The sequence below is a fragment of the Brienomyrus brachyistius genome, unplaced genomic scaffold, assembly GCF_023856365.1.
Source record: "Brienomyrus brachyistius isolate T26 unplaced genomic scaffold, BBRACH_0.4 scaffold54, whole genome shotgun sequence".
Lineage (NCBI taxonomy): Eukaryota > Metazoa > Chordata > Actinopteri > Osteoglossiformes > Mormyridae > Brienomyrus > Brienomyrus brachyistius.
Genome location: NW_026042329.1, coordinates 51,564 through 77,299, shown reverse-complemented (window position 1 = coordinate 77,299; position 25,736 = coordinate 51,564). Strand labels below are relative to the sequence as shown.

Here is a 25,736-nt window from a genome sequence, read left to right as displayed (position 1 = left end):
CTCACAATGTACTCCCCACTGGAGTACAATCTGGGGGCTGTTTTTTTTTTTATTCTCCTCCTCTCTCCTCATGTTATCCTGTTTCTCTTCTTCTCTCTTCCCCTGTCTCCCGACCGGTCTACCCCCTACTGTGATGTTTGTGTATATGTATGGTCGGTTTTTCCGAATGGCGCCACGGTAGGCAGCCAGTTACCTTAGCTCCCAGCTCAGCTGGAGCTGCGTTAACACTCAGTTTCCCCACTGTGGGATCAATAAAGTATCATTCATTCATTCAATAATATAGTGGGTAAATGTCCAGTGGCTGAAGTGTTAATAAATGGTATTAAAACGCAGCGTTTGATACGGGGTCACAAGTTACTACATTGACAGAAAGTTATTTTAAAGAACATTGAGGTAGGAAGGTCCACAGGTGCAGCAGCCCATTCAAAAGCTTAATTTAATTGCAGCTAATGGATTAAGGATCCCCTATATAGGATATATTGAGGTAAATCTTTCTATCTGTGGCCAAGTCATACATAATAAAGGAGATTTGATTGTGAAAGATACAGGGTTTCAGTCCTGTCCAGGGCTAATTGGTATGAATGTTATAGAACAGAGTCATGATTTGTTACCACATTTGGGTCGAAGTATGTAGAGGGAGTTAGTGAGGCCCCAGAAGCAAGAGTGTGGCAACAAACCTTTGTTATGTGTGATAATCTGAGAACTTTCAAGGGAAACTGGGATTTTAGGAGCAGTTTATTGGCCAAAGGGCGGGTGCATTAACGTGCCGGCCATGTCGGAAGTGGTTTTGGAGGCTTGTACTTCTCCACGGCCTGATGGGAAGGATTCTGTGGGGTTAGTTGAACCAGCTGCAGGAATGGGGTTGCCGGGACAGTTATTATTGGCCCGTTCCTTAAGTACGGTGGTAAAGGGACGTGTAAAGGTTAGTCGTAAATTTGGCTCTACAGTCGGTTAAATTGGTTGGGCGAGTTACATTGGGAGTGATTCATGAGGTGGAAGTCTGTAAAAAAAGGGGACAAGGAGAGTTGGAAGTGCGGCCAGTGGATGAGGCGACTGTAGAGGTGGGTGTTAGACAATGTACAGTGGAAAGGGAAGAGAGAGAAGGGACTGCGTGCCTGGGGGAGTGCCCCTTGATCCAGGTCAGTTCTCAGTAGACCAGCAGGGAAAGATTAAGGACCTGTTGGTTAAACATTATGGGGTGTTTTCACAGCATGAGGAGGATTATGGGTATACAGATAAAGTATTGCATGTGATCCCAACAGGTACAACAGCTCCTATTAGGGAGCCATATAGGTGGATTCCTCCTAAGCTCTACCAGGAAGTGAAAAGTCTTTTGAAAAAATTATTGGAGGGGGGAGTAATAAGTGAAAGCTGTAGTCCCTGGGCAGCGCCAATCATGTTGGTAAAGAAAAAGGATGGTACACTTTGATTTTGTGTGGATTACAGAAAGCTTAATATGGTTACTCATAAGGATGCATATCCACTTCCGGCCTCATTGAAAAAAAAAAAAAAAAGTTCAACATTAGATCTTGCGCATGGGTATTGGCAGGTTGGTGTTCACCCAGCTGATAAAGAGAACTGCTTTTATTAGCCCTATGGGTTAATTCCAATTTAATCGGATGCCGATGGGGCTGTGTAACTCACCCGGGACGTTACAGAGGTTAGTGGAGAGTTGTTTGGGGGATCAAAATTTTGAAATGCTGCTGTTGTATTTGGACGACATCATAGTGTTTTCTCCAACATTTGATGCACATCTTGCTCATCTGGATTTGGTATTTACTTGCTTGGCGGGTTATGGACTTAAAGTGAAACCATCAAAGTGTTCTTTATTTCAGGATCGAGTTAGATATCTAGGACATGTGGTTTCTGAAGGAGGAGTCTCTCCAGACCCAGAGAAGTTGCTGGCGGTGGAAGCATGGCGAGCCCCAATCAATAGCTGTCATGCCCGGCTCGTCCGCTCCTCGTGTGTGCCACGCCCCCTGATTACCCACGTGTATTTCCCTGATCGTCTCCAGCTTTGTCTAGTTACTTTGATTAGTCCTGTGTATTTAAGTCCTGGTCTCCCCGGTTTCCCTTGTCCGTCATTGATGTTACCTGATGTTTGTACACGTGAGTTGTTTCCCGGTCCCCGTCTTCCCAATTAAACTCCCGTTTTGCCCCGTATACTGCATTCCTGCTTGCCTGCTCACCCAGCAATCGCGAGCGTTCCCGTGACAATAGCCTCCAGCTTCGAGCATTTTTGGGCTTTACTGGGTACTATCGACGGTTTATTAAGGACTCTGCAAAGATTGCTGCTCCCTTGAATGAACTTTTGAGGGGAACATCGAAGAAATATTCTCGTCAGACATCAGGTGATCTACAGTCGTGGACGTGGGGGGAAGCACAGGAAATGGCTTCTCAGAGGCTGAAGTGCCTGCTGCAAGCACCAGTGTTGGCTTATGCTGATTCTCAGTCCCCTTTAGGGTTTATACAGATGCCAGTTTGGCTGGACTGGGTGCAGTGTTGGCTTATGCTGATTCTCAGTCCCCTTTAGGGTTTATACAGATGCCAGTTTGGCTGGACTGGGTGCAGTGTTGGCTTATGCTGATTCTCAGTCCCCTTTAGGGTTTATACAGATGCCAGTTTGGCTGCATTGGGTGCAGTGTTGGCTTATGCTGATTCTCAGTCCCCTTTAGGGTTTATACAGATGCCAGTTTGGCTGGACTGGGTGCAGTGTTGGCTTATGCTGATTCTCAGTCCCCTTTAGGGTTTATACAGATGCCAGTTTGGCTGCATTGGGTGCAGTGTTGGCTTATGCTGATTCTCAGTCCCCTTTAGGGTTTATACAGATGCCAGTGTGGCTGCATTGGGTGCAGTGTTGGCTCAAGTGCAAGAAGGGAAGGAGCGTGTGATCGCCTATGCCAGCCGGAGTCTGCGACCAGCGGAGAGGAGCGATAGGAATTACAGTTCATTCAAGTTGGAGTTGCTGGCATTAAAATTGGCTATTGTTGAAAATTTTAGGGAGTACTTTTTGTGCCCTCCTCTTTGCGGAAGCGAGTGATGGAGTGGGTGCATGATCGAGCAGGCCATTTGGCTGTGGAGAAGGTTGGTGGAGTCACATGGAGGTTATTTTTTTGGCCGGAGATGTACAAGCAATTGAAGGAGTATTGCCAAAAGTGCGAACGGTGTGGCTTAAGGAAGACGCCAACCACTAAAGTATGTGCCCCGTTGGTCCCAATTAAATCAATGTATCCCCTTCAGATGGTGTCGGTGGACTTTCTGAGCCTGGAGGCATCAAGAAGTGGAATGTGTAATGTGCTGGTCATAGTGGACCATTTTACACGGTATGCGGTCACAGTGGCCACTCTGGACCAGACAGCGGTGACAACGGCACAGGCTTTATGGACCCATTTTATTCAGCCATTTGGGGGGTTTTATCAATTGCACTCCGACCAGGGTCCTTTGAAGCAGGGGTTATTCGAGAACTCTGTGAGTTGTGTAGGAATTATTAGCTCAGGTAAATTTTAATATCTCCACCAATATGTTTTGAAATTAATTAACTTTTAATTAATTATTATTTAATGCTGATTATTAACCAATTGTTATGCCGAATGGTCGGCTCCTCCAAACTCAATTGCGAATCCCCGATATCTGTTAATGTGAGACTTAAATGGGATTCATTAATAACCAGTATCGCTTAATAACCTGGGTTAGTAGGCTCGTCCAGCGAGCTGCGTCACCAGGTAATGTAAACGACCGGTAGCGAAGCTCCCCTCACGGCCGATGAGAGAGAGTCTCGCGATATTTCAGGCGAGTTTAGAGGTTTCAGAGCGTAGTAGCCAGATCGCACAGAGGCAGGGACTATTGTGAGCACTCAATGACGGAGGCTGAAGTTGTGTAAAAAGACATGCATTTATTCCTACAACTAACATAAGACAGACATTATACCTAACAAACAATAAACATGAAATAACGGAAAAGACACAAACGATGTAATCATGAAAATGCAGTGACCAGATTTAAAATGATTAACCTGAAAAGGGAAAAACTGTTCTGCAAAGCAAGCAGTTTGTAGGAATATAAACCTAAAGGAATATAGCAGGTGAATAGGACAGTTTAGGTTGTTAGAAAGGAAAGGAAGTTGGTTTACTTGGATGCAGGAAAGAGGGAGGTCTTTGCAGTTGGTTGCAGTGGCTGATGAGCTGATGGGTGATGGCTCTCAGGGAGGCGCGGTGTTTGCAGCGGTTGTTGGAGTGGAGTCCCTCCGGTTCTTTCTTCTGGTGAAGCTTGGGCTGAGTTGCAGTTCTTTGGGTCTTCACCGACGAGCTTTAAGAACGCTGCTTGTTTCTCCGTTTTCTTCCCTTTTTCACCTGCTTTTCTCCCCCTTTTGTTCTGAGGTGCCAGGTTTTATAGCATAAGGTTCGTGATTAGGAGTGACCAGGAATTTGAGTCCTGGACCAATGGCTGACCATCCATTTGGCGGGCTTCGGAAGGGGATCAGTATCAGTCTTTTTGGGATTTATGACCAGACTGACTTCTCTGGTAATGGTGATTTTCATTAGGCTGGTGTAACTTTTGATATGTCCACTTTTGTGGTAACCACTGACCAGATTTGGAAACTGGAGTGATTTTCCTTCGGTTTGATACCAAACATGCCGCACCAGCCTAGCGGTTTACACCAAATACCATCTGTGATGATTAATTAATGATTACTTATATTATGCTATTATGTTATGTTCCCTTACTCACACCAGTATATGGTACAGGTGGTTTAGGTTGTACCTCAACAGATATTACCCTTTATACAGACATTATATGACATATTCTCATGTCATAAGCACATCTTACCCTTAGATAGGCATGGTAGAATACAAAGATCAGATAAGGGTTGCCGAGGAATGTGGCAAAGAAAAGGGGGGGGAGAAGGTTTGTCAAACAAAGAAAAAGAATCTCCAAAAGTTAAGACACATTCGAACATAACCTGCACATATCTGTATATTAAGACTAGTAGTCAAGAGTAAATACATATACAGATATACAAAAGCCAAACTTAAAAGAAACTTTCTGTGGGGTGCTGGGTGAGTGGTATGTAAGGCAGGATGTCGGGGGATGGGGTTGTGGGCCAAGTCGAGGGACCCCTGTCCTTGGGGTCCACTCTGCTGTCTGTAGGTCGTTAAAACTTTGAGCAATAAAAGTTGGAGTGCTGGCCTCCCTTGTTATCTGTGTGTGTGGGGTCACAAACCCCCCTTTGGGGCCTAGGTCGATGTGTGCCTTCTCGTACCAGGGTAGGCCTTGTCTCAGTTCACCTGGAATTTAAGCTTTGTGATATGTGCATGTGTGATCCTACAGTTATATGGAATTAAGAAGACGCACACGACCCCATATCACCCTTCAGGGAATGGACAATGTGAGCGGTTTAATCGGACATTATTGGACATGTTGGGGACACTTGCAGAAGGCCAAAAAGAGGAATGGGATGAGTATGTGCCGGAGATGGTGCAGGCTTATAATAACACACCTCATTCCTCTACAGGCTACAGCCCCTATTTCTTAATGTTTGGACGTCATGCTAAATTACCTTCTGACATGTTGGTAGGTGGTGGAGACGGTTTTTCAGGGACGGTGAACAGCTGGGTGTATCAGCACCATAAGAGGTTAGTGGCTGCTTATACACATGCTCAACATCAGATTAAAAAATCAAGTGCAATGCAGAAAAGGGGTTTTGACCGAAAGGTAAAAGCAGAACCTTTGGTACCGGGACAGAGAGTACTGGTTTTGAACAGGTGGGCTCGGGGACCAGGGAAATTGAGGAATAGGTGGGAGGATAAAGCCTATGTTACTGTGTCACAGCCTAATGTGGAATTGCCAGTGTATGTGGTGAGATCTTCTGGTAATGGAGAAGAACGGGTGTTGCACCGAAATCTGAGTCCCTGTAGGTTTGAAGAGCCGGATCCAACCACCATAGCGGGGGAAACGGAGGTCGAGAGGCCAGAAGTGACCAATGACTGGAGGGATTGGTGGGCCTACCCTTGGGTCAGTCACAAACCTGCATCATTGGGGGAAAAGTGATCCTCTCTTACAATACCCACATAGATCACAATTTCCATGCTGTTTTTGGCAGAACATTCAAAAATTCACAAATCAGACTGGTCGGTTGAGTACGTGTCCATTTCTGTTCAGACCGCTGGCACGTTTGGTATGAAGGTGATTATTTCCTGCTGCGTGTAAATATAAGTGAAAGCATTTTAAAACTGGAGTCTCCGTTTTGTCAAGAAACACGGATAAGATTCTGGAATAATATAAAGTTTGTATTGCAAGGTAAGATTATTTTTAACAGATACAATTAATAATAAAATAAGCATGTATGACACACTTATATACAGTGGCGGCGCCGGTGATGTAATGTTACAGGTACTATGGGGAAGCTGGATTATTACCTGGTACAGGTGTGATCGGGATCTGAGAGGGAGCAGAAACGCGGTCTGTCCCCATGACTGGTTTGAAAAGCACTGCACTCAGCCACTTTCGACGGATTTTGCATCTCTCAGATATATTCTTTGTGTTGGGATATTAATGAGTTCAGTGTCCAATAATATGCAAAATGTGCTACAAAGAGCCATATTATGTTCATGGCCATAAGGAGTCATTTACTGTCACACTAACTAAAGACAATGATAAATTAAGAGTTTAGAAGCAGGTCTGCAGTATTGCGGTTACTGGAGTTACTGTTGTCTGTATGTTATATGTACGCATAATATGGCAAACAGGACTGACTGTGATCCATGTGGTCATGTGTTTTGGGCTTGATTTTTCCGTCTTACTTTGACAGTTGGCTTATTTTGGGCTTATTTTCAGGGGTGAAGTTACTTTTTTGTCTTGTGAGATTTGACAACACTGGTGTCTGATCGGCAAATTTCTCAAACAAATTCCTCGGCAGGTACGGGTGTTCAAGCCTGTATTATAGCTACGTGGCTGACTATAGAATGTACCTATCAGCTATGTAGGATAATTATATAAATAAATTCTAACTTGTAGCTCACGCAGATCACTGTGTATTTTGGACAAAAAAGTACGATTCAGATCAAATCAGATACGATTCAAAATATTATTTTGTGTTTTTTTCTCTCAGCAAGACAGTTAAAACAACAGATTTGTTCAGCAGAGGTCTTTGTCTAATCTGAAAATAAAATTTATTGTAAGGCAGGTTTTGATAACATGTGGGCTTATGTGTGAGAGTAAATGATCAAGACAGACAATACAGTAGAAATTCCAGGTCTCACACCTTTATTTTTATACCTGTATATAAATTAATAGAAGCAGCATTAAAAATACACTCAGACTGGATCTGAAATGAAATAATGGCTTTGATGTTAAACTTCACTTCATGCAATCAACAAAATTCAATGTGTGGGTGATTTTTAATTGGGTGATTGGAAAGGAGCAGTCAGGACCTCAGAAGGGAGGCACTTTAAATTCAGTCATTCAGGCTAAATGGCAGGACACCCCCCCATCCCCCATGTACTTGTAGTTGAATCTCTGACTCTCTGTTGTATGAAATTCTTGTAGCTCTTCCTTGTTGTCATTTTTCATGTCATGGTGAATGTTCCTTCCAGCAAACCCAGCATGTTAGCTTCCTGACAAACTTGCTTAACTTGTCGGTGCAGATTATTGAAATGATGTTACATCATTTATTATTGTGTGGAACATGAAATGTCGACCTACAGGCCAGATTTACTGCTGAATTATAAACATGTCATAGGTTGGTAGTAGTTGTTTCTTTAGCTGTGGTGCTACTAACTTTAACCAGTACATTGGCAGATTGGCACAAACCTTTCAAACTCCCTCCCGTCCCTCCGTCATATACGTTCTGCCACTTGTTCCGCCTGGACTGTCCAGAGAACCAGAAGATTTTATCTGAAAATGATTGCTGACTGCCTTTACAAACAGGGAACAGAGCTTTGGAGTCTCATGTTAATTAACTGGACCCCAAAACCCACAGTTTCCATTAACCAGTGTGCTAAGACGCAAACAAAAAGCACTGCATAGTTACTGGAGGATTTCATTCAAAACTGGATGTTGATGGTCGCCATGGGGGAGAGGGTCGAGGCCCCCCTAGGTAACTGAAGGGGCCTTACGGCCCCAAAACCACAGCTGGCCAAAACTGTGTAGGATCTAAAGGTGCATTTACAATTCCATACAGGAACCACACCATACCGACTCATTCTACATAGAGAACATTAATACTATGCGGTTCCAGCTCGCTTTAATTTTCCACTGGCTCGGTAAAGGCATTGCCAGGTTTGGAGAGCAAAGTGACACTTGTCTGCTGTTCACACAGTGTCCATCATGATTTACTTTGTGCTAACTTACCCTCCTCTGTCTGTGGGAACTTTCACACCAGAGTTCTGCAACATGGTTCCTGGTTACAAGTTCCCAGGTTGTCTCTACCAGGGACTTTTGGAGCTCGTGGCCACTTTCACACCACACAACAGGAACTGGCACCTTTATGCTAAATAAACATGGGAGACACAGAAACGTTGTAGGTTAAACTTCATAATTTTATACAAAACTACAACACCTCCCCAAAACAAGGGAGAATGAACATCTTGTTATTTGTTAGTTACTGGGGGATTGATCACAATCAAAATGGGACACATTCTTTTATTTATATGGCCGCGTTATTTGACTAAATCTGGCCGGCAGATTGATCTTTCGTTATCCACAGAATTAAAAATGGCACCAAAGATATTTCACAAAAGTATGTTCATTATTGATCTACTTTCCAATGCAAAAATATGCACAAGCAAAAAGGTTTTCATTGATGGATTAAATGTAATTTAAGGTACAAAAATAATTCCTCGGCTCAGTTTTTGCTCCAGTGCTTTTATCTCTTTTCCCAGCACTTCCGCATAACTTCCAATTCAGTTCCAGAGCTTGTGGTCAAACAATCAGCAAGTTTTTGCTATGAGCCCAACCCAGTGTTCCAATGAAAAGTACCTACTCTAGAATACCCATCCATCCGACCATCCATTAATCCATCCATCCATCAATCTGTAACCGTTTTTCCTGTTCAGGGTAGCGGAACTTCAGAATGAAACTTAAAATAGGTTCCAGAACCGACTCCAAGGAATTACAGTCTGGTGGAGTTTCTGTGTTGTGAACATGAGTAAAGTTTCTGGTTCCAGAAAAAAGTCCTGGTTCCTAAAAAAAATAACCATTCCTGTGGTGTGAAAGCGCCCTGTGAGAATTACTGTGTTATGTTAGCAGCAAATGCTAGAAGAATTAGCATTAGCTTGCATAGATTTCCATTATGAATCCATTGCATTCAGTTCTTCTATATTACTTTTTTAAATAAGAGGTTGGAAATTCCGAATTTTCAGGAATGCATATATACATCGCGATGTGCGATACTTCTAATAATGAAATATATATAGAATATAAACGACCCCTTATGATGAAGAAAATTTTGGAACCACGTTTTCCCTTGCCCGGACGCGGGTCACTGGGGCCCCCCCCTGGAGCCAGGCCTGGGGGTGGGGCTCGATGGCGAGCGCCTGGTGGCCAGGCCTACACCCATGGGGCCTGGTCGGGTGCAGCCCGAACAAGGCACGTGGGTCCCCCCTCCAATGGGCTCACCACCCATAGGAGGGGCCATAGGGGTCGGGTGCGAGGTGATCTGGGCGGCGGCCAAAGGCGGGGACCTTGGCGGTCCGATCCTCGGCTGCAGAAGCTAGCTCTAGGGACATGGAATGTCACCTCTCTGATGGGAAAAGAGCCTGAGCTGGTGCGCGAGGTTGTGAAGTTCCGGCTAGATATAGTCGGACTCACCTCGACGCACGGCTTGGGCTCTGGAACCAGTCTCCTTGAGGGGGGTTGGACCCTTTTCCACTCTGGAGTTGCCCGCGGGGAGAGGCGCCGAGCAGGCGTGGGCATACTTATTGCCCCCAGGCTGGGCGCCTGTACATTGGGGTTTACCGCAGTGGACGAGAGGGTAGCCTCCCTCCGCCTTCGGGTGGGGGGACGGGTCCTGACTGTTGTTTGCGCTTATGCGCCAAACAACAGTTCAGAATACCCATCCTTTTTGGAGTCCTTGGAAGGGGTGTTGGAGAGCGCTCCTCCTGGGGACTCCCTTGTTCTGCTGGGGGACTTCAATGCTCACGTGGGCAGCGACAGTGAGACCTGGAGGGGCTTGATTGGGAGGAACGGCCCCCCCGATCTGAACCCGAGCGGTGTTTTGTTATTGGACTTCTGTGCTCGTCACGGACTGTCCATAATGAACACCATGTTCAAGCATAAGGGTGTCCATATGTGCACTTGGCACCAGGACACCCTAGGCCGCAGTTCGATGATCGTAGTCGTGTCGTCGGACTTGCGGCCGCATGTTTTGGACACTCGGGTGAAGAGAGGGGCAGAGCTGTCAACCGATCACTACCTGGTGGTGGGTTGGCTCCGCTGGTGGGGGAGGAAGCCGGCCAAGCGTATAGTGATGGTCTGCTGGGAACGTCTGGTGGAATTCCCTGTCAGGGAGAGTTTCAACTCCTACCTCCAGTAGAACTTCTCCCATATCCCGGGGGAGGCGGGGGACATTGAGTCCGAATGGGCCATGTTCCGTGCCTCCATTGTGGAGGCGGCTGACCGGAGCTGCGGCCGTAAGGTGGTCGGTGCCTGTCGCGGCGGCAATCCCCGAACCCGCTGGTGGACACCGGTGGTAAGGGATGCCGTCAAGCTGAAGAAGGAGTCTTATCGGGCCTTTCTGGCCTGTGGGACTCCAGACGCAGCTGACGGCTACAGGCAGGCCAAGCGAGATGCGGCTTTGGTGGTCGCTGAGGCAAAAACTCGGGTGTGGGAGGAGTTTGGTGAGGCCATGGAGAACGACTTCCGGACGGCTTCGAGGAGATTCTGGTCCACCATCCGGCGGCTCCGGGCGGGAAAGCGGTGCAGCATCGACACTATTTATGGTGGGGATGGTGCGCTGCTGACCTCAGCTCGGGACGTTTTGGGTCGGTGGAGGGAGTACTTCGAAGACCTCCTCAATCCCACCGACACGCCTTCCGATATGGAAGTAGAGTGTGGGGACTTGGGGGTGGACTCGCCTATCTCGGGGGTGGAGGTCGCTGAGGTGGTCAAAAAGCTCCTCGGTGGCCGGGCCCCGGGGGTGGACGAGATTCGCCCAGAGTTCCTCAAGGCTCTGGATGCTGCGGGGCTGTCCTGGCTGACACGCATCTGGAGCATCGCGTGGACATCAGGGGCAGTGCCTCTGGATTGGCAGACCGGGGTGGTGGTCCCCCTCTTTAAGAAGGGGGACCGGAGAGTGTGCTCCAACTACAGGGGGATCACACTCCTCAGCCTCCCTGGCAAGGTCTATTCGGGGGTCCTGGAAAGGAGGGTCCGCCGGATTGTCGAACCTCGGATTCAGGAGGAGCAGTGTGGTTTTCGCCCTGGCCGTGGAACACTGGACCAGCTCTATACTCTCAGCAGGGTTCTGGAGGGTTCATGGGAGTTTGCCCGACCAGTCTACATGTGTTTTGTGGACTTGGAGAAGGCATTCGACCGTGTCCCTCGGGGGGTCCTGTGGGGAGTGCTCCGGGAGTATGGGGTACCGGGCTCCCTTTTAAGGGCGGTTCGGTCCCTGTATGACCGGTGCCAGAGTTTGGTCCGCATGGGCGGCAATAAGTCGGACTCGTTTCCGGTGAGGGTTGGACTCTGTCAGGGCTGCCCTTTGTCACCGATTCTGTTCATAGTTTTTATGGACAGAATTTCTAGGCGCAGCCAGGGCATTGAGGGCGTCCGGTTCGGTGACCTCAGGATTAGGTCTCTGCTTTTTGCAGATGATGTGGTTCTGTTGGCCTCATCAAGCCGTGACCTTCAGCTCTCACTGGAGCAGTTCGCAGCCGAGTGCGAAGCGGCTGGGATGAGAATCAGCACCTCCAAATCCGAGACCATGGTTCTCAGCCGGAAAAGGGTAGAATGCTCTCTCCGGGTTGGGGATGGGGTCCTCCCCTAAGTGGAGGAGTTTAAGTATCTCGGGATCTTGTTCACGAGTGGGGGAATGATGGAGCGGGAGATCGACAGGCGGATCGGTGTGGCGTCAGCAGTCATGCGGGCGCTGCATCGGTCTGTCATGGTGAAGAGAGAGCTGAGCCAAAAGGCGAAGCTCTCGATTTACCAGTCGATCTACGTTCCTACCCTCACCTATGGTCATGAACTTTGGGTAGTGAACGTAAGAACGAGATCGCGGGTACAAGCGGCTGAAATGAGTTTCCTCCGCAGGGTGGCTGGGCTCTCCCTTAGAGATAGGGTGAGGAGTTCAGTCATTCGGGAGGAACTTAGAGTAGAGCCGCTGCTCCTCCGCATCGAGAGGAGCCAGATGAGGTGGCTCGGGCATCTGATCAGGATGCCTCCGGGACGCCTCCCTGGGGAGGTATTCCGGGCATGTCCCACTGGGAGGAGGCCCCGGGGATGACCCAGGACACGCTGGAGAGACTATGTCTCTCGGCTGGCCTGGGAACGCCTCAGGATCCTCCCAGAGGAGCTGGACGAAGTGGCTGGGGAGAGGGAAGTCCGGGGCTCCCTGCTGAGGCTGCTGCCCCCGCGACCCGACCCCGGATTAAGCGGGAGATGATGGATGGATGGATGGATGGATATATAGAATATACCATTTATTCCTTCAGATAAGCCATGCATGTCACTGTAGATCACTGGTTCTTTCTTGTCTCTGTACATTTCCACCAATCAGATACTGATGACGTAACCAGATAGGTTTGGTCAGTTTTTTGACTGTGCTAGTAAGCAGGGCCATTTCAGCAGGGGTTTAGGTCAGATACAGCTCACATACTTTACGATGGAAAACTGTCTCTTTGCTGGACATCTTCATCTAAAAATGGCCATGGACTGCCTGTACAGTATAAGGCGGGGGACTTCACTCGGGGCCCCCCAAAGGCCCTGGGGCCCCTGTGCCCAGACCCAGTGGGCCAAACTGTAATTGACCCATGAACCAATTATAATGCAAAATAATAACTAACCAATCGCTGACAATCTACAGTGAGATCTTTCTTGACTAGCCAGTGCAAAGCAGTAATGTGCCATGCAGGTTACATTAGCCTAAGCTATGTGATCATATGTCTAAGACAGGATTTACATTAAGTGTATTTCCACTGTGTATTTAACAGCCGTGTAACGGTACACAGAACTTATGGTTCGGTACAAACCTCAGTTTTGGGTTCACAGTTTGGTGCAATTTCAGGGCAGCAATTTCATTTCCACAGAAGCCCCAGCAGGAGTCATCTGGTCTGGATCGGCACAGAAATGGAGGGAGCTGCTTCTGAAATGACCCCCCCTGTGGAGTGTAAAACAAAGAGAACTGAGAGGTAAGACAGAACCTGTGTGTTTGAACTGCTTTACAGGCATAAATTAAAACATATTTCCAGCATTTTTGAAAGAGGGAGTAATCAGTTTTAACTTAATAAATTTCCTTGAGAGTCATGATTCAGGTCTGTAGAGTAGATGATTCATGATTATCATTCATTAAATTTAGTTTCCTTTAAAAATCTGCATTTAATTGTATTCCCTGGACATTGTGCTCTACTGCCACCTACAGCTGCTGCTTCAATTTTTCAAGACATTCTTTGGTGGCATCTTCTGGATAATCTAAAATAGGAGTTTATATTTTTATACAAAGGTTTCCAGTAGGAGTCTGGTAATCGGTCAGAAAAACTTATCATGGGGAACCCTGTGAAATTTATTGTGGGGAATCCTATTTGAGGTTAATTTTATGGTGTTCCCACTTACGGATACACTGTAGTCTTACAGCATCTACGTTTGCATTTCCCAGCTGAAATGACAGTATTTCTCAAAAATACATATTCTCAAAAATGTGGCATTGAGTATTTCAGTCTAATTAATTATGAATAGCAGTGATTATAGGAGTCAGCCAGTTCTTTTACATTAGAGGGAACAAATAGATCTTCCATCCCATCAGAAATGGTCACAAATAATGAAGTAGAGTGTAAACAAAGCAATAGATACAAAAATAATAAATATATACATAAATAAATAAATAAACAAACAGGAATAAAAATCAACAAAAACCAAGTCTAGCAACTGAGATTGTAACAATAATACTAAACCTGCAACAATTCGGGGGGGAAACATAGATCAGGGAATAAGGATGAGGAGCCGCAGGATCAGGAAACGAGGGATTTATTAGGGAATAATAATATATTATTATTCATTATATTTATATAATGAGGATCTTTCCTCTGGCTGTCCACAGTGTCCTGATGGAGAGAGCAGGCTCACCTGTACCCAGCTGTGTTTCCATGAAGAGTGACAAGTCAATGGACCCCATGATCAACTTCAGAGAGGAACCTTTTCCTACAGATCAAAGGTAAATATACATGTAAACAAACACAAGATACATCACTGTGACCAACCCTCACCGGAAATGAGTCCAACTTATTGCTGCCTATGCGGACCAGGCTCTGGCACTGGTCATAGAGGGAAAAAAACCGCCCTTAAAAGGAAGCTCGGCACCCTATTGTCACGATCACCGGTGAACGGAAAGGCGATCGTGCGGGTAGGCAGGTAAGGAACAGGCTGGCAAACCAAAATCAGGGCAAAACTCAGGGTTTATTGTAGGTAGCAGGAACGGGGAACATCAAAACCATGAGTACCATCACCAAATCACAATAACGGGCGAGGGGAACAGGTAAGACCAGGTCTTAAATAGGATGGGACTAATCAAAGTAAGTGGACAAAGCTGGAGACGATCAGGGAAGCACGCGTGGGTAATCAGGGGGCGTGGCACACACGAGGAGCGGACGAGCCGGGCATGACAGAACCCCCCTCAAAGGCGCGCTTCTCTGGGCGCGCCTAGGAGGAGGAGTCGGACGGGACGAGGGAAACGCGACCTGGAAAAGAGGAACAAAACAGTTAACGAGGCACAGGGAACAGGACCGAGGTACAAAACATAGCAAGAGACAGAACGTAGGACAGGAGCTGACAAAGGCCTGGGAATGCAGAGAGACAGACAAGAAAGGGAGAAACAGAGGGAACATGCGGGACAAAAGGAGGAGTCAACGGAGGGAATATCGGGGAACATGGAGCAGAGAAGGGCAGAACAGAAGGACGAGGAGCAAATGACTGCGGGACAAAGACTGGAGCGTAGGGAGATAAGGAGGGGGAACTAAGGGGAGTCCGAGGGTGCCCCAAGCGGGCGACGGGTGGCAGCCGGAGGGGCTGCAGGCGGCTGGGAGGCCGGAGCAGGAGGGGATCTCGGACCACCGGAGGGGTCGAGGAGGGAGGTGGAGGGAGACCCAGGGAAGGGGACAAGGGAGCTAGAGGGGACCTAGGCGAGGGCAAGGAGAGGGGGGGTGCTGCAATAGGCGGCGAAGTCCTCCGACGCGCTGGAGTTGGGGGACCAGCAGGCGACTGAGGAGCCGTTGTCGGGGAGCCCGCAGGCGACCGACGAGATGCCGGAGGAGGGAGTGAGGCAGGGCGACGAGGCTGTGGAGGGGGACTGGCAGGCGACCTGGAGGGCCAGGACCCGCAGGCACCGACCAAGCTGTAGCGCAGGCGAGGGAGGGCGAGCCAGGGGGCAGGGCGGGTGGGACCCCAGCCCTGCGTCTGTGTCCCCTCCCCTTACAGGACACAGACATTATGGCCCTTGTCCAGGGTCGAGCTCGCCGGGGCGAGGGCAAAGGAGTCATAGGGATAGAAGGGCGAGGGCGCGGGAGCTGCAGGCGGCAGAGGGAGCGCCTGCTCGGGAACAGCAGCAGGCAGAGGGAGCGGCTGCGTAGGCAACGGATCAGATAGGCCACCTTGGCCTCCCCACAGGAGTCCCCGAGGGACACGGTCGAATGCCTTCTCCAAGTCCACAAAACACATGTTGACCGGTCGGGCAAACTACCATGAACCCTCCAAAATCCTGCGGAGAGTATAGAGCTGGTCCACTGTTCCACGGCCAGGGCGAAAACCACACTGCTCCTCCTGAATCCGAGGTTCGACTACTTTGAAGTATTCCTTCCACTGACCCACAACGTCCCGAGTTGAGGTCAGCAGCGCACCATCCCCACCATAAACAGTGTTGATGTTGCACCGCTTTCCCATCCTGAGCTGCCGGATGGTGGACCAGAATCTCCTCAAAGTCGTCCGAAAGTCGTTTTCCATGGCTTCGCCAAACTCCTCCTTGCTGAGTTTTTGCCTCAGCAACCGCCGAAGCCACATCCTGCTTGGCCTGCCGGTAGCTGTCAGATGCCTCTGGAGTCCCACAGGCCAGAAATGCCCAATAGAACTCCTTCTTCAGCTTGACGGCATCCCACCAGCGGGTTCAGGGATTGCCGCTGCAACAGGGACCTTACAGCTGCAGCTCTGGTCAGCTGCCTCCCCAATGGAGGCGCGGAACATGGCCCATTCAGACTCAATGTCCCCTGCCTGTCCCGCGATATGGGAGAAGTACTGTCGGAGGTAGGAGTTGAAACTCCTCCTGACAGGGGATTCCGCCAGATGTTCCCAGCGGACCCCCGCTCGGCGCCTCTCCTCGTGGACAACTCCAGAGTGGAAAAGGGTCCAACCCCCCTCAAGGAGATTGGCTCTAAAGCCCAAGCCATGCGTCGAGGTGAGCCCGACTATATCTAGCCGGAACTTCACAACCTCGCGCACCAGCTCAGGCTCCTTCCACATCAGAGAGGTGACATTTCATGTCCCTAGAGCTAGCTTCTGCAGCTGAGGATCGGACCGCCAAGGTCCCCGCCTTTGGCCACTGCCCAATTCACATCGCACCCGACCCCTATGGCCCTTTCTATAGGTGGTGAGCCCATTGGTGAGGGGACCCATATGCCTTGTTCGGGCTGTGCCTGGCTCCAGGGGGGGGGGGGGGCCCAGTGACCCGCATCCGGGCAAGGGAAACTGTGGATCCAAAATCAAAATGTGAGACAAAAAACCTAAACTGGAATTAAAAGAACAAAATCTATAATTAACTGAAATAAAAAAATGAATAGAAATAAAAATTTGTGATATATATAAAATCTTGCCTAAAGCCACCAGACTATATTATTTTACCAGCTGTCCCTCCTTTAAGTAATTGATACTCAGCATAACCTACATTAAGCTTGTCAAACTGACAAAATCACTTGTGCCCCCTACAATATTAAACCATGTTTCACACAGAGGATGTTTCTCAACCCATTCATCTGTGGTGGGAGCTACTTTCTAAATTCCCCATGACACATGACAGCCTCTGTGTGTCTGTGCCCTGTGATGGACTAGAATCCCCCCCAGGGTGAACCCGTATCCTAGGCCTTCTGCTATCTGAAATAGACCCCCCCACCCTGTCCCACCCCCAAAATGGGATAAATGGCCGGAGGATGGATGGATTAATGGATGGGTATTTGTGTTTTATTTACAGGGACCGAGTGATAAGATGTAATTCACATCCACATAAAGGAGACTTATCATCCATCTTCAAGGTGCATTTATTACTAAAGTATATTATCTAAAATTTAATCTAAATTGACATACATCTTCTGTAGATGTACAATAAGTTGTTCTGTCAAAGGAATGATATTTATAACTAATTCACTAGTGAAATTATGAAATGAAATCCTACCAGGAGTGATAATAATTAACTTGTATCTGTTCATTTCAGTTACTGGAGGAAAAACCTCAAATGTATCTAAAAGATGAGCTGATGAAATTCAAAAGGTACCTGGATCAGAATGACCCAGAATGCTCTGAGCCTCAGCTGGAGGAGGACAATGAAATGGACAGTGATGATCAGATGCAGAAGATCTGTGGTAGAGAGGGAGCTCTGAAGATCACAGTGTACATCCTGAGGAACATGGAGCAAAATGATCTTGCTGACATGCTGGAGAAGAGTAAGAGCTGTACCTCATTCAGTGTGTGTTTGATTTACAGCAGAAAAAGAGTTTATGAAAGAAATGTGTATTGCATTTCAGTTTATCATTTAATGTAATATGATTTAATTTGACATGTATGAGTTTTAAAAAGCATTTTTCTCTCATTTCAGGGCATCTTCTGTGGCAATGTCAGCGTAGAATCAAATGTAACCTGAAGCAGAAATTTGAGTGTGTATTTGAAGGGAAAGCTAAGGAAGGACAGCCAACACTTCTCAAAGAGATTTACACAGAACTCTACATAACTGAAGGGGGAGCTGGAGGAGTCAATGATGAACATGAAGTGAGACAGATTGAAACAGCATCCAAGAAAAGGGTAACAGAAGATACTACAGTCAAGTGCAATGATATATTTAAACCCTTACATGGGCATGTGACACCTATCAGAACTGTACTTACAAAAGGGGTCGCAGGTATCGGGAAAACAGTCTCTGTGCAGAAAGTTATTCTTGACTGGGCAGAAGGAAAAGCAAACCAGGACATTCACTTCATATTTGCTCTTCCTTTCCGGGACCTAAATTTGATTAAGGATGAATACAGTCTGATTGATCTGCTTCACCACTTTGTCCCAGAACTGAAATCACTTGAATCAACTGAGCTGTATAGGTACAAGGTTTTGTTGATCTTTGATGGTCTGGATGAGTGTCACCTTCCTCTAGGTTTTCAGAACAATGAGAGCTGGTTTGATGTAACAAAGAAAACATCACTGGATGTGCTTTTAACTAACCTCATTAAAGGGAATCTGCTTCCATCCGCTCTCCTCTGGATAACCTCCCGACCAGCAGCAGCCAATCAGATACCTCCTGAGTGTGTCCACCAGGTGACAGAGATACGAGGGTTCAGTGATGCCCAGAAGGATGAGTATTTCCGAAAGAGATTTAGTGATCAGAGCCTGACCAGCAGGATTATCACACATGTGAAATCATCAAGGAGCCTCTTCATCATGTGCCACATACCTGTGTTCTGCTGGATTTCAGCCACTGTTCTTGAGAGTCTTTTTAGTGAGTCTGACAGTGAAGAAATTCCAAGGACCCTGACTGAAATGTACACACACTTCCTGATCTTTCAGGCAAGTTTAAAAAATGACAAGTATATGGAAAATGATGAAACCAAGCTTAATAAATGCTCTAAATCTGGCAAGGATTTCCTTTTAAAACTTGGTAAACTGGCTTTTCATAACCTTGAGAAAGGCAATCTCATATTTTATAAGCAAGATCTGACAGAGAATGGCATTGATGTCACAGAGGCTTCAGTTTACTCTGGACTGTGCACAGAAGTCTTTAAAGAGGAGTATGGGTTGTACCAGGAGAAGGTGTACTGCTTTGTGCATCTGAGCATCCAGGAGTATCTCGCTGCTTTATACATGTTTCTATCAAACTCATCAGCTGACTTGCTGAAGACTGCAGTGGATGAAGCATTAAAGAGCAAGAATGGACACTTGGACCTCTACCTCCGCTTCCTCCTTGGCCTCTCAACAGATTCTAGTAAAACTCTGCTACAAAAACTACTGGGAGAGACAAGACCCAACTCACATAACATTAAGGAAATAACCCAGCACATCAAGGAGAAAATTCAGGAGAATTTATCTGCAGAAAAGACCATAAACCTGTTCCACTGTCTGAATGAACTGGGTGACAATTCTCTAATAGTGGAAGTACAAAGATACCTGAGTTCAGGAAGCCTTTCAGCAGCAGACCTCTCACCTGCACAGTGGTCAGCTCTGGCCTTTGTGTTACTGATGTCAGATAAGGAGCTGGATGTGTTTGATCTGAAGAAATACATCAGATCAGATGAAGGTCTTCAGAGGCTGCTGCCTGTGATCAAGAAATCTAGGACAGCTCTGTAAGTGATCTTACGTACGTCTGTTGCTAAAGAAGTACAGATGTTATTCATGATACTGCTTTTATATCTCATCAGAACAATTAGAGAATAGACACCCAGAAATTCTATTTAATTCTGGATACTGCTGGATATGTATATTTTTTTTAACATTCTTGGTGTGGTTCAGTGGGTTTGGACTGTGCCTATGGTAGGAAGGTCACCGGTTTTTATCTCTCACCAGCAGAGTGATGCTGGTTTTGGGCCCTTGAGTAAGGCCCTTACCTCTGCACTCTGACCTGTATGTGTGTGTCAGAGAGAACAAGTTCAGAAGTGCGACAACACTATTTTAACAGGGGGATGAATAAAGCATCACAGTGTCTGACTGGATTGATAATTGTCTGATTAGTGTTTTGGAAATTTAACAGCTTCTCAGTTACTTCAAAATAGAAAATAAGTATTTCAGTCATGGTTTCAGAAATCCAAAAGTCGTATAAAAAAAATAATAAAAAATACTTAAGCTGTTCTTGACATAGAAATCCCACATAAACTCTCACACACACACATATCAGAGGCAGGAACTGAACCCAAAACCCTAGAACCCCTGGGTCGGCTGTAGTGCTGATCACTGAGCCCCAGCGCTGCTCAGAGCTTTATAAAATTACTTATGCATATATTACAGAGTCTCAGGGTAACTCACCCTGTAAGGTCATTAAACAGCAGGTTTGTCTCGGCTGGGGAGTATCAAGTAAAAACTATTTCTGTTTCTCACTAGAACAGGGAAACAACAAAATAACTGATATCTCAGCTATATGCTGCATGTCTTATTGTACTAAAAATGTTTATCCATCCATCCATCCATCCATTTTCCAAACCGCTTATCCTATTGGGTCGCGGGGGGTCCGGAGCCTATCCCGGAATCAATGGGCACGAGGCAGGGAACAACCCAGGATGGGGGGCCAGCCCATCGCAGGGCACACTCACACACCATTCACTCACACATGCACATCTATGGGCAATTCAGCAACTCCAATTAGCCTCAGCATGTTTTTGGACTGTGGGGGGAAACCGGAGTACCCGGAGGAAACCCCACGACGACATGGGGAGAACATGCAAACTCCGCACACATGTGACCCAGGCGGAGACTCGAACCCGGGTCCCAGATGTGTGAGGCGACAGTGCTAACCACTGCACCACCATGCCGCCCTCAAAAATGTTTATTTTGATGTTTTATTTTATATACCTGCTTGTGTGATGTATGCAATTTTATCTTAACACGTTTCCTTTTCCAGGCTGGACAGCTGTAGACTCACAGAGACATGCTGTGAAGTTTTGGCTTCAGCTCTCAGATCAAACTCCTCTCAGCTAAGACAGCTGGACCTGAGTGACAATGACCTGCAGGATTCAGGGGTGAAGCTGCTCTCTGCTGGACTGAGGGATTCACACTGTAAACTGGAGATACTGAGGTCAGTATTACTGGGTATTTCACATAGTAATCTGTAAATATTGAAATCTTTATTGGAGTCATTACATTTACTTTAAAGTAATACTCATACTGGTGAGGTGTTTTTATTTATTTGAGAGATATTGTCTGTCTCTCTGCAGGCTGTCAGGCTGTAGAGTCACAGAAGAAGGCTGTTCTTCCCTGGCTTCAGCTCTGAGGTCAAACCCCTCACACCTGAGAGAGCTGGACCTGAGCTACAATCACCCAGGAGACTCAGGAGTGAAGCTGCTCTTTGGTCTACTGGAGGATCCCAGCTGTAAATTGAAGAAACTGAAGTGAGTACAGAATGTGTGTCTGTCCTGCTATAGACTCGTGTATGTGGAGAAAATGCAACAATTAAATAAACGGATACAGCAGTACTATGTCATTCTGCTTCTGCTATAGTGTGGACCACAGTGGAGAGTGCAGGACCAGACCAGGGGTCCAGAAATGTAAGTTTGTTTGCATGTGTTTATTTTTAATATTATTAATACTACTTTATGATAGCATTCACACAATTATTGTAATGTGTGTGTGTGATTTTTTTTTCCTTTTTTATTTCTAAAAAAGACTGGTTTAGGTTAGGGGCGGCATGGTGGTGCAGTGGTTAGCACTGTTGCCTCACACCTCTGGGACCTGGGTTTGAGTCTCCTCCTGGGTCATATGTGTGTGGAGTTTGCATGTTCTCCATATGTCGTTGTGGGGTTTCCTCCGGGTACTCCGGTTTTCCCCCACAGTCCAAAGACATGCTGAGGCTAATTGGAGTTGCTAAATTTCCCATAGGTGTGCATGTGTGAGTGAATGGTGTGTGAGTGTGCCCTGCGATGGGCTGGCCCCCCATCCTGGGTTGTTCCCTGCCTCGTGCCCATTGCTTCCGAGATAGGCTCCGGACCCAATAGGATAAGTGGTTTGGAAAATGGATGGTTTAGGTTTTTGTAACTTCTGAACAAATACATTATATCTTCTTTGTGTTTGTGTGAGAGTTTAACACGGTTTAATACATTCTAGTACAGTTATACATCTTTAAAGAAATCCTTCAAATGTGTTCCTTTTGCACATACGATGAGTGTTTTGAGATTTGTTAGTATTGTCCTAAGTCAGCACCCGTAATCTCCCCAAACTGGCTGTGACACCGAACGTCTCCTCAGTCTGCACTAGTGATGGGAATTTCGGCTCTTTTTAGTGAGTCGGATCATTTGGCTCAGCTCACCAAGAAGAGTCGGCTCTTCCGGCTCCCAAATGACTCTTCATTTTATTACTTCTGCCTCAGTCAGATTCAGCCCTGTTTTGACCCATGACTGATATGTGTACTAAACCTTATAATTTCCTCAATAACATAATTTTACATTATGTTTGGTATAAAAAGATTAAATGTAAAAACCTTAAACACTACTACACGTGTATTGAACATCGTATATGTGGAAAATCTGTTTTTGTCTTTAATCTATTAACAGTCAAATAACATAAATAACAAATCATAATAAAAAAACAAAAAATGAATTACAACGTGCAAAACACCAGTATCCAACAGTTTTAGGTTCTATCAATTATAACAACTATGTATCACCTTTCTAACAGTATAACATTTTGACAGTGCCTCAGCTTAGATGGGCTGATCCGGCTTCTGAACTTTTGGATGCGCAGTTCTTAAGTGTCTGTGAAAGTTGTTTGTGGATCCTGCTCGAAATGACAGATTCTTCTTGCAAATTTTGCATTCTGTGACTGAGTTATCATAGCTATTAAAATTCATCAAAGTGCCACTTCGTTTCCAACTGTCACTTACCTTGCCTACTATTCACGCACCACCACCCCTCTCTTTCTTTCCTCCTCCTCTCCCTCGCTCCTGGTGTACCGGTTCACCGTCAGCACGCGCAGCCCCGCACCTCCCTCCGTTTAACCTGATGGTATGAACCTTGTCTGACTCGTCACGTGATCGGTCGCGCGGCTCGCACCAGTGTTGCCAGACGTACGATGATTATCGATAATTTTACCCTCTGTACGATCAATGATTCCAAAAATCCCATAACGTACGATAATTTTACCCCTTCATTTTATGAAGTTATTTTTACCGTAATTTTGAAGGAAGGTTTTATTTTGAAATAAAGATAAATTAACTTCTAGTGGTACTCGTTGGTGTACAATTTTATGGTTAACATGTTTGATTAATGCTGTTTGTATTTTTTTTTTTTTTACCTGTAATTAAGTATTATTTTAACACGCAATGGTGTGTGAGTGTGCCCTGCGATGGGCTGGCCCCCCATCCTGGGTTGTTCCCAGCCTCGTGCCCATTGCTTCCGGGATAGGCTCTGGACCCCCCGCGACCCAGTAGGATAAGCATTTTGGAGAATGGATGAATTTTAACACGCGTATAATTTCGGCGCGTCTTTCCGCCGGCGTCTCGCGGGCGTCCAACATTTTGTAAATTATTTCACATATTTTACTTTTTATATTTTATGTATCGTACAGAATAATAGAGCGCAGGCTAAAGTGCAGTTGGGTCCCCAGCGAGTCTCTCAGCGCGGCGTGTCTCACAGCGCAGGGGGCAGCCGGAGCGCCGCAGACTCGGGCGGCTACATGAGTATATTGGGAATAAAATGTGTGTATTGGAGCGAGTTCTGTGTTAGTGAGTGTGTGAGGTGTGACAGTGATAATGATGGAGATGCTGGGCTTCGTCATGGGATTAATCGCTCTTCCTCTTGCCTACAGACTCCTGCCAGCTGACGCTGGACCCCAACACAGCAAACAGATACCTGTCTATGTCAGAGGGGAACAGGAAGGTGACATGGGGGACAAAGCAACCATATCCTGATCATCCAGAGAGATTTGACTGCTGGCCACAGGTTCTGTGCAGAGAGAGTCTGACTCGTCGTTGTTACTGGGAGGCTGAGTGGAGTGGAGATGGAACCTGGATAGGAGTGACTTATAAAGGAATCAGGAGGAAAGGAGACAATGTTGACTGTCTGCTTGGATTCAATGATAAGTCATGGATGCTGCTCTGCTCTCCTGACAGTTACTCTGTCTGGCACAATAATAAACCGACTGTCATACTCATAAAGCCCTTAGGCTCCCGCAGAGTAGGAGTGTATCTGGACTGGGCGGCTGGTACTCTGTCCTTCTACAGAGTCTCCTCTGATGGACTGATCCTCCTGTACAGCCTCACCTCCTCATTCACTGAACCCCTCTATCCAGGGCTTTATGCTTATTATCCAAACACCTCCGTGTCGCTGTGTATGCTGGGATAGCTCACTGTGTGCTGGAGGAATCATTTTTACCTTATCGGAGTGTCGCATGTCGCTGCTTCTCCGTTGCAAAAAGGTAAAATCTCTACTTTTTAACTAGTATAACCCTTTTTACTCTGAATTGTGACGTATGTTAGACAAGAATAAGTGACTGGGTTCAGCAAACAGAACAAACATGCAAAATGACTTTTTCTGTCTGATTTAAAGTGTAATGAAATGTAAGCCTGATGATTGGGGGGGGGGGGGGCTTTTCACCCTCACCTTATATGTATATGTCCATATATTGTATTTGCTGCCTGTACACTGACAATAAAGGCTTCATATTCTATCATATTATTGTCCTGGTTCCACTCTGCTCAAAGCGTAAGTGAGGTGACTGAGTAACGTAAAACATATAATTAAACAAATACACTTTACTGTAATTTCACAAACACGATTAGATTAAATCAGCATATATAACAACCATATAAAAGGAGTCGGGAGACATAACAGCGAAAGCAAAAAATGTCCGTAGAGTTAAAAACAAAAGTCATATATATCATTAGTAACACACGTTTGATTAAATGATCAAAATACAACAAGCACGAATAAAAATTTTGTAACTAAACTTGTGAACTGCTATACCTGACAATCGACAAGCTAATTAGCAAACGGCGTCTCTCTGACCTCTATTAACAATGGGAAAAGAATAATCAAAAGCCGAACTAAGTCCTTACTACCTAAGTAAATAATTACACAAGAAATTAAAAATAAAGCGTAACAAATTTTTTACTTAACACAAAAAATACGGTTTAACTTCAGACGGCTGACCCTCACGTCCGCCCCCTACTGCCGCCCTGAGGTAACTGCGGGTTTCCCGTTGGTCGCAGCATATGAGACGATGCGGTCTCTCAGTTAACGTTCCCATCACAACACGTCAGATATGGTTAACGGGTACAGTAATTATTTAACGTACAATAAAACATAAACCTGATAAAAATATTCTAAAATAAAAGTCTTAATATTTTGTGAAGTCTAAAAAAACATGCATATTTAGCAACAACGAGGATGGAGAGTTAAATTAATTTGTTATTCTGACTGCAGCCTTTCTATTTTTCCTTAAGACCAATGTGGACAGCATTCTGATTTCACTTCATGGCTGATCGTCTATTATGCACTGTATGTGATTCCAAAAGACCCAAAAAGCATACAATCTCTTTTGTATGAATCCTGATTTATTTTATATTTTGGTCTAAGTTTCTTCTTTTTAATCCACACAATTACATGTTGGAGACGAAGAACGCTCACAAGCATAGGAAAAACAAA

The 25,736-nt window shown here is 46.1% G+C and overlaps 2 protein-coding genes across 2 annotated transcripts in view; one reads left to right on the top strand and one right to left on the bottom strand.

The window, feature by feature from the left end:
- Positions 1 to 25,736, bottom strand: part of LOC125724024 (NACHT, LRR and PYD domains-containing protein 12-like) — a 593,671-nt gene that overhangs the window by 540,209 nt on the left and 27,726 nt on the right. The gene's annotated exons all lie outside the window — the stretch shown is intronic.
- Positions 6,165 to 24,648, top strand: LOC125724028 (NACHT, LRR and PYD domains-containing protein 3-like). Its single transcript, XM_049000882.1, has 10 exons — positions 6,165 to 6,297; positions 13,245 to 13,346; positions 14,252 to 14,365; positions 17,384 to 17,444; positions 17,624 to 17,852; positions 18,005 to 19,733; positions 21,002 to 21,175; positions 21,315 to 21,488; positions 21,598 to 21,644; positions 23,899 to 24,648. The coding sequence occupies exons 2-10, from the start codon at positions 13,285 to 13,287 to the stop codon at positions 24,432 to 24,434; spliced, it is 3,126 nt and encodes a 1,041-aa protein (XP_048856839.1). The 5' UTR covers positions 6,165 to 6,297; positions 13,245 to 13,284; the 3' UTR covers positions 24,435 to 24,648.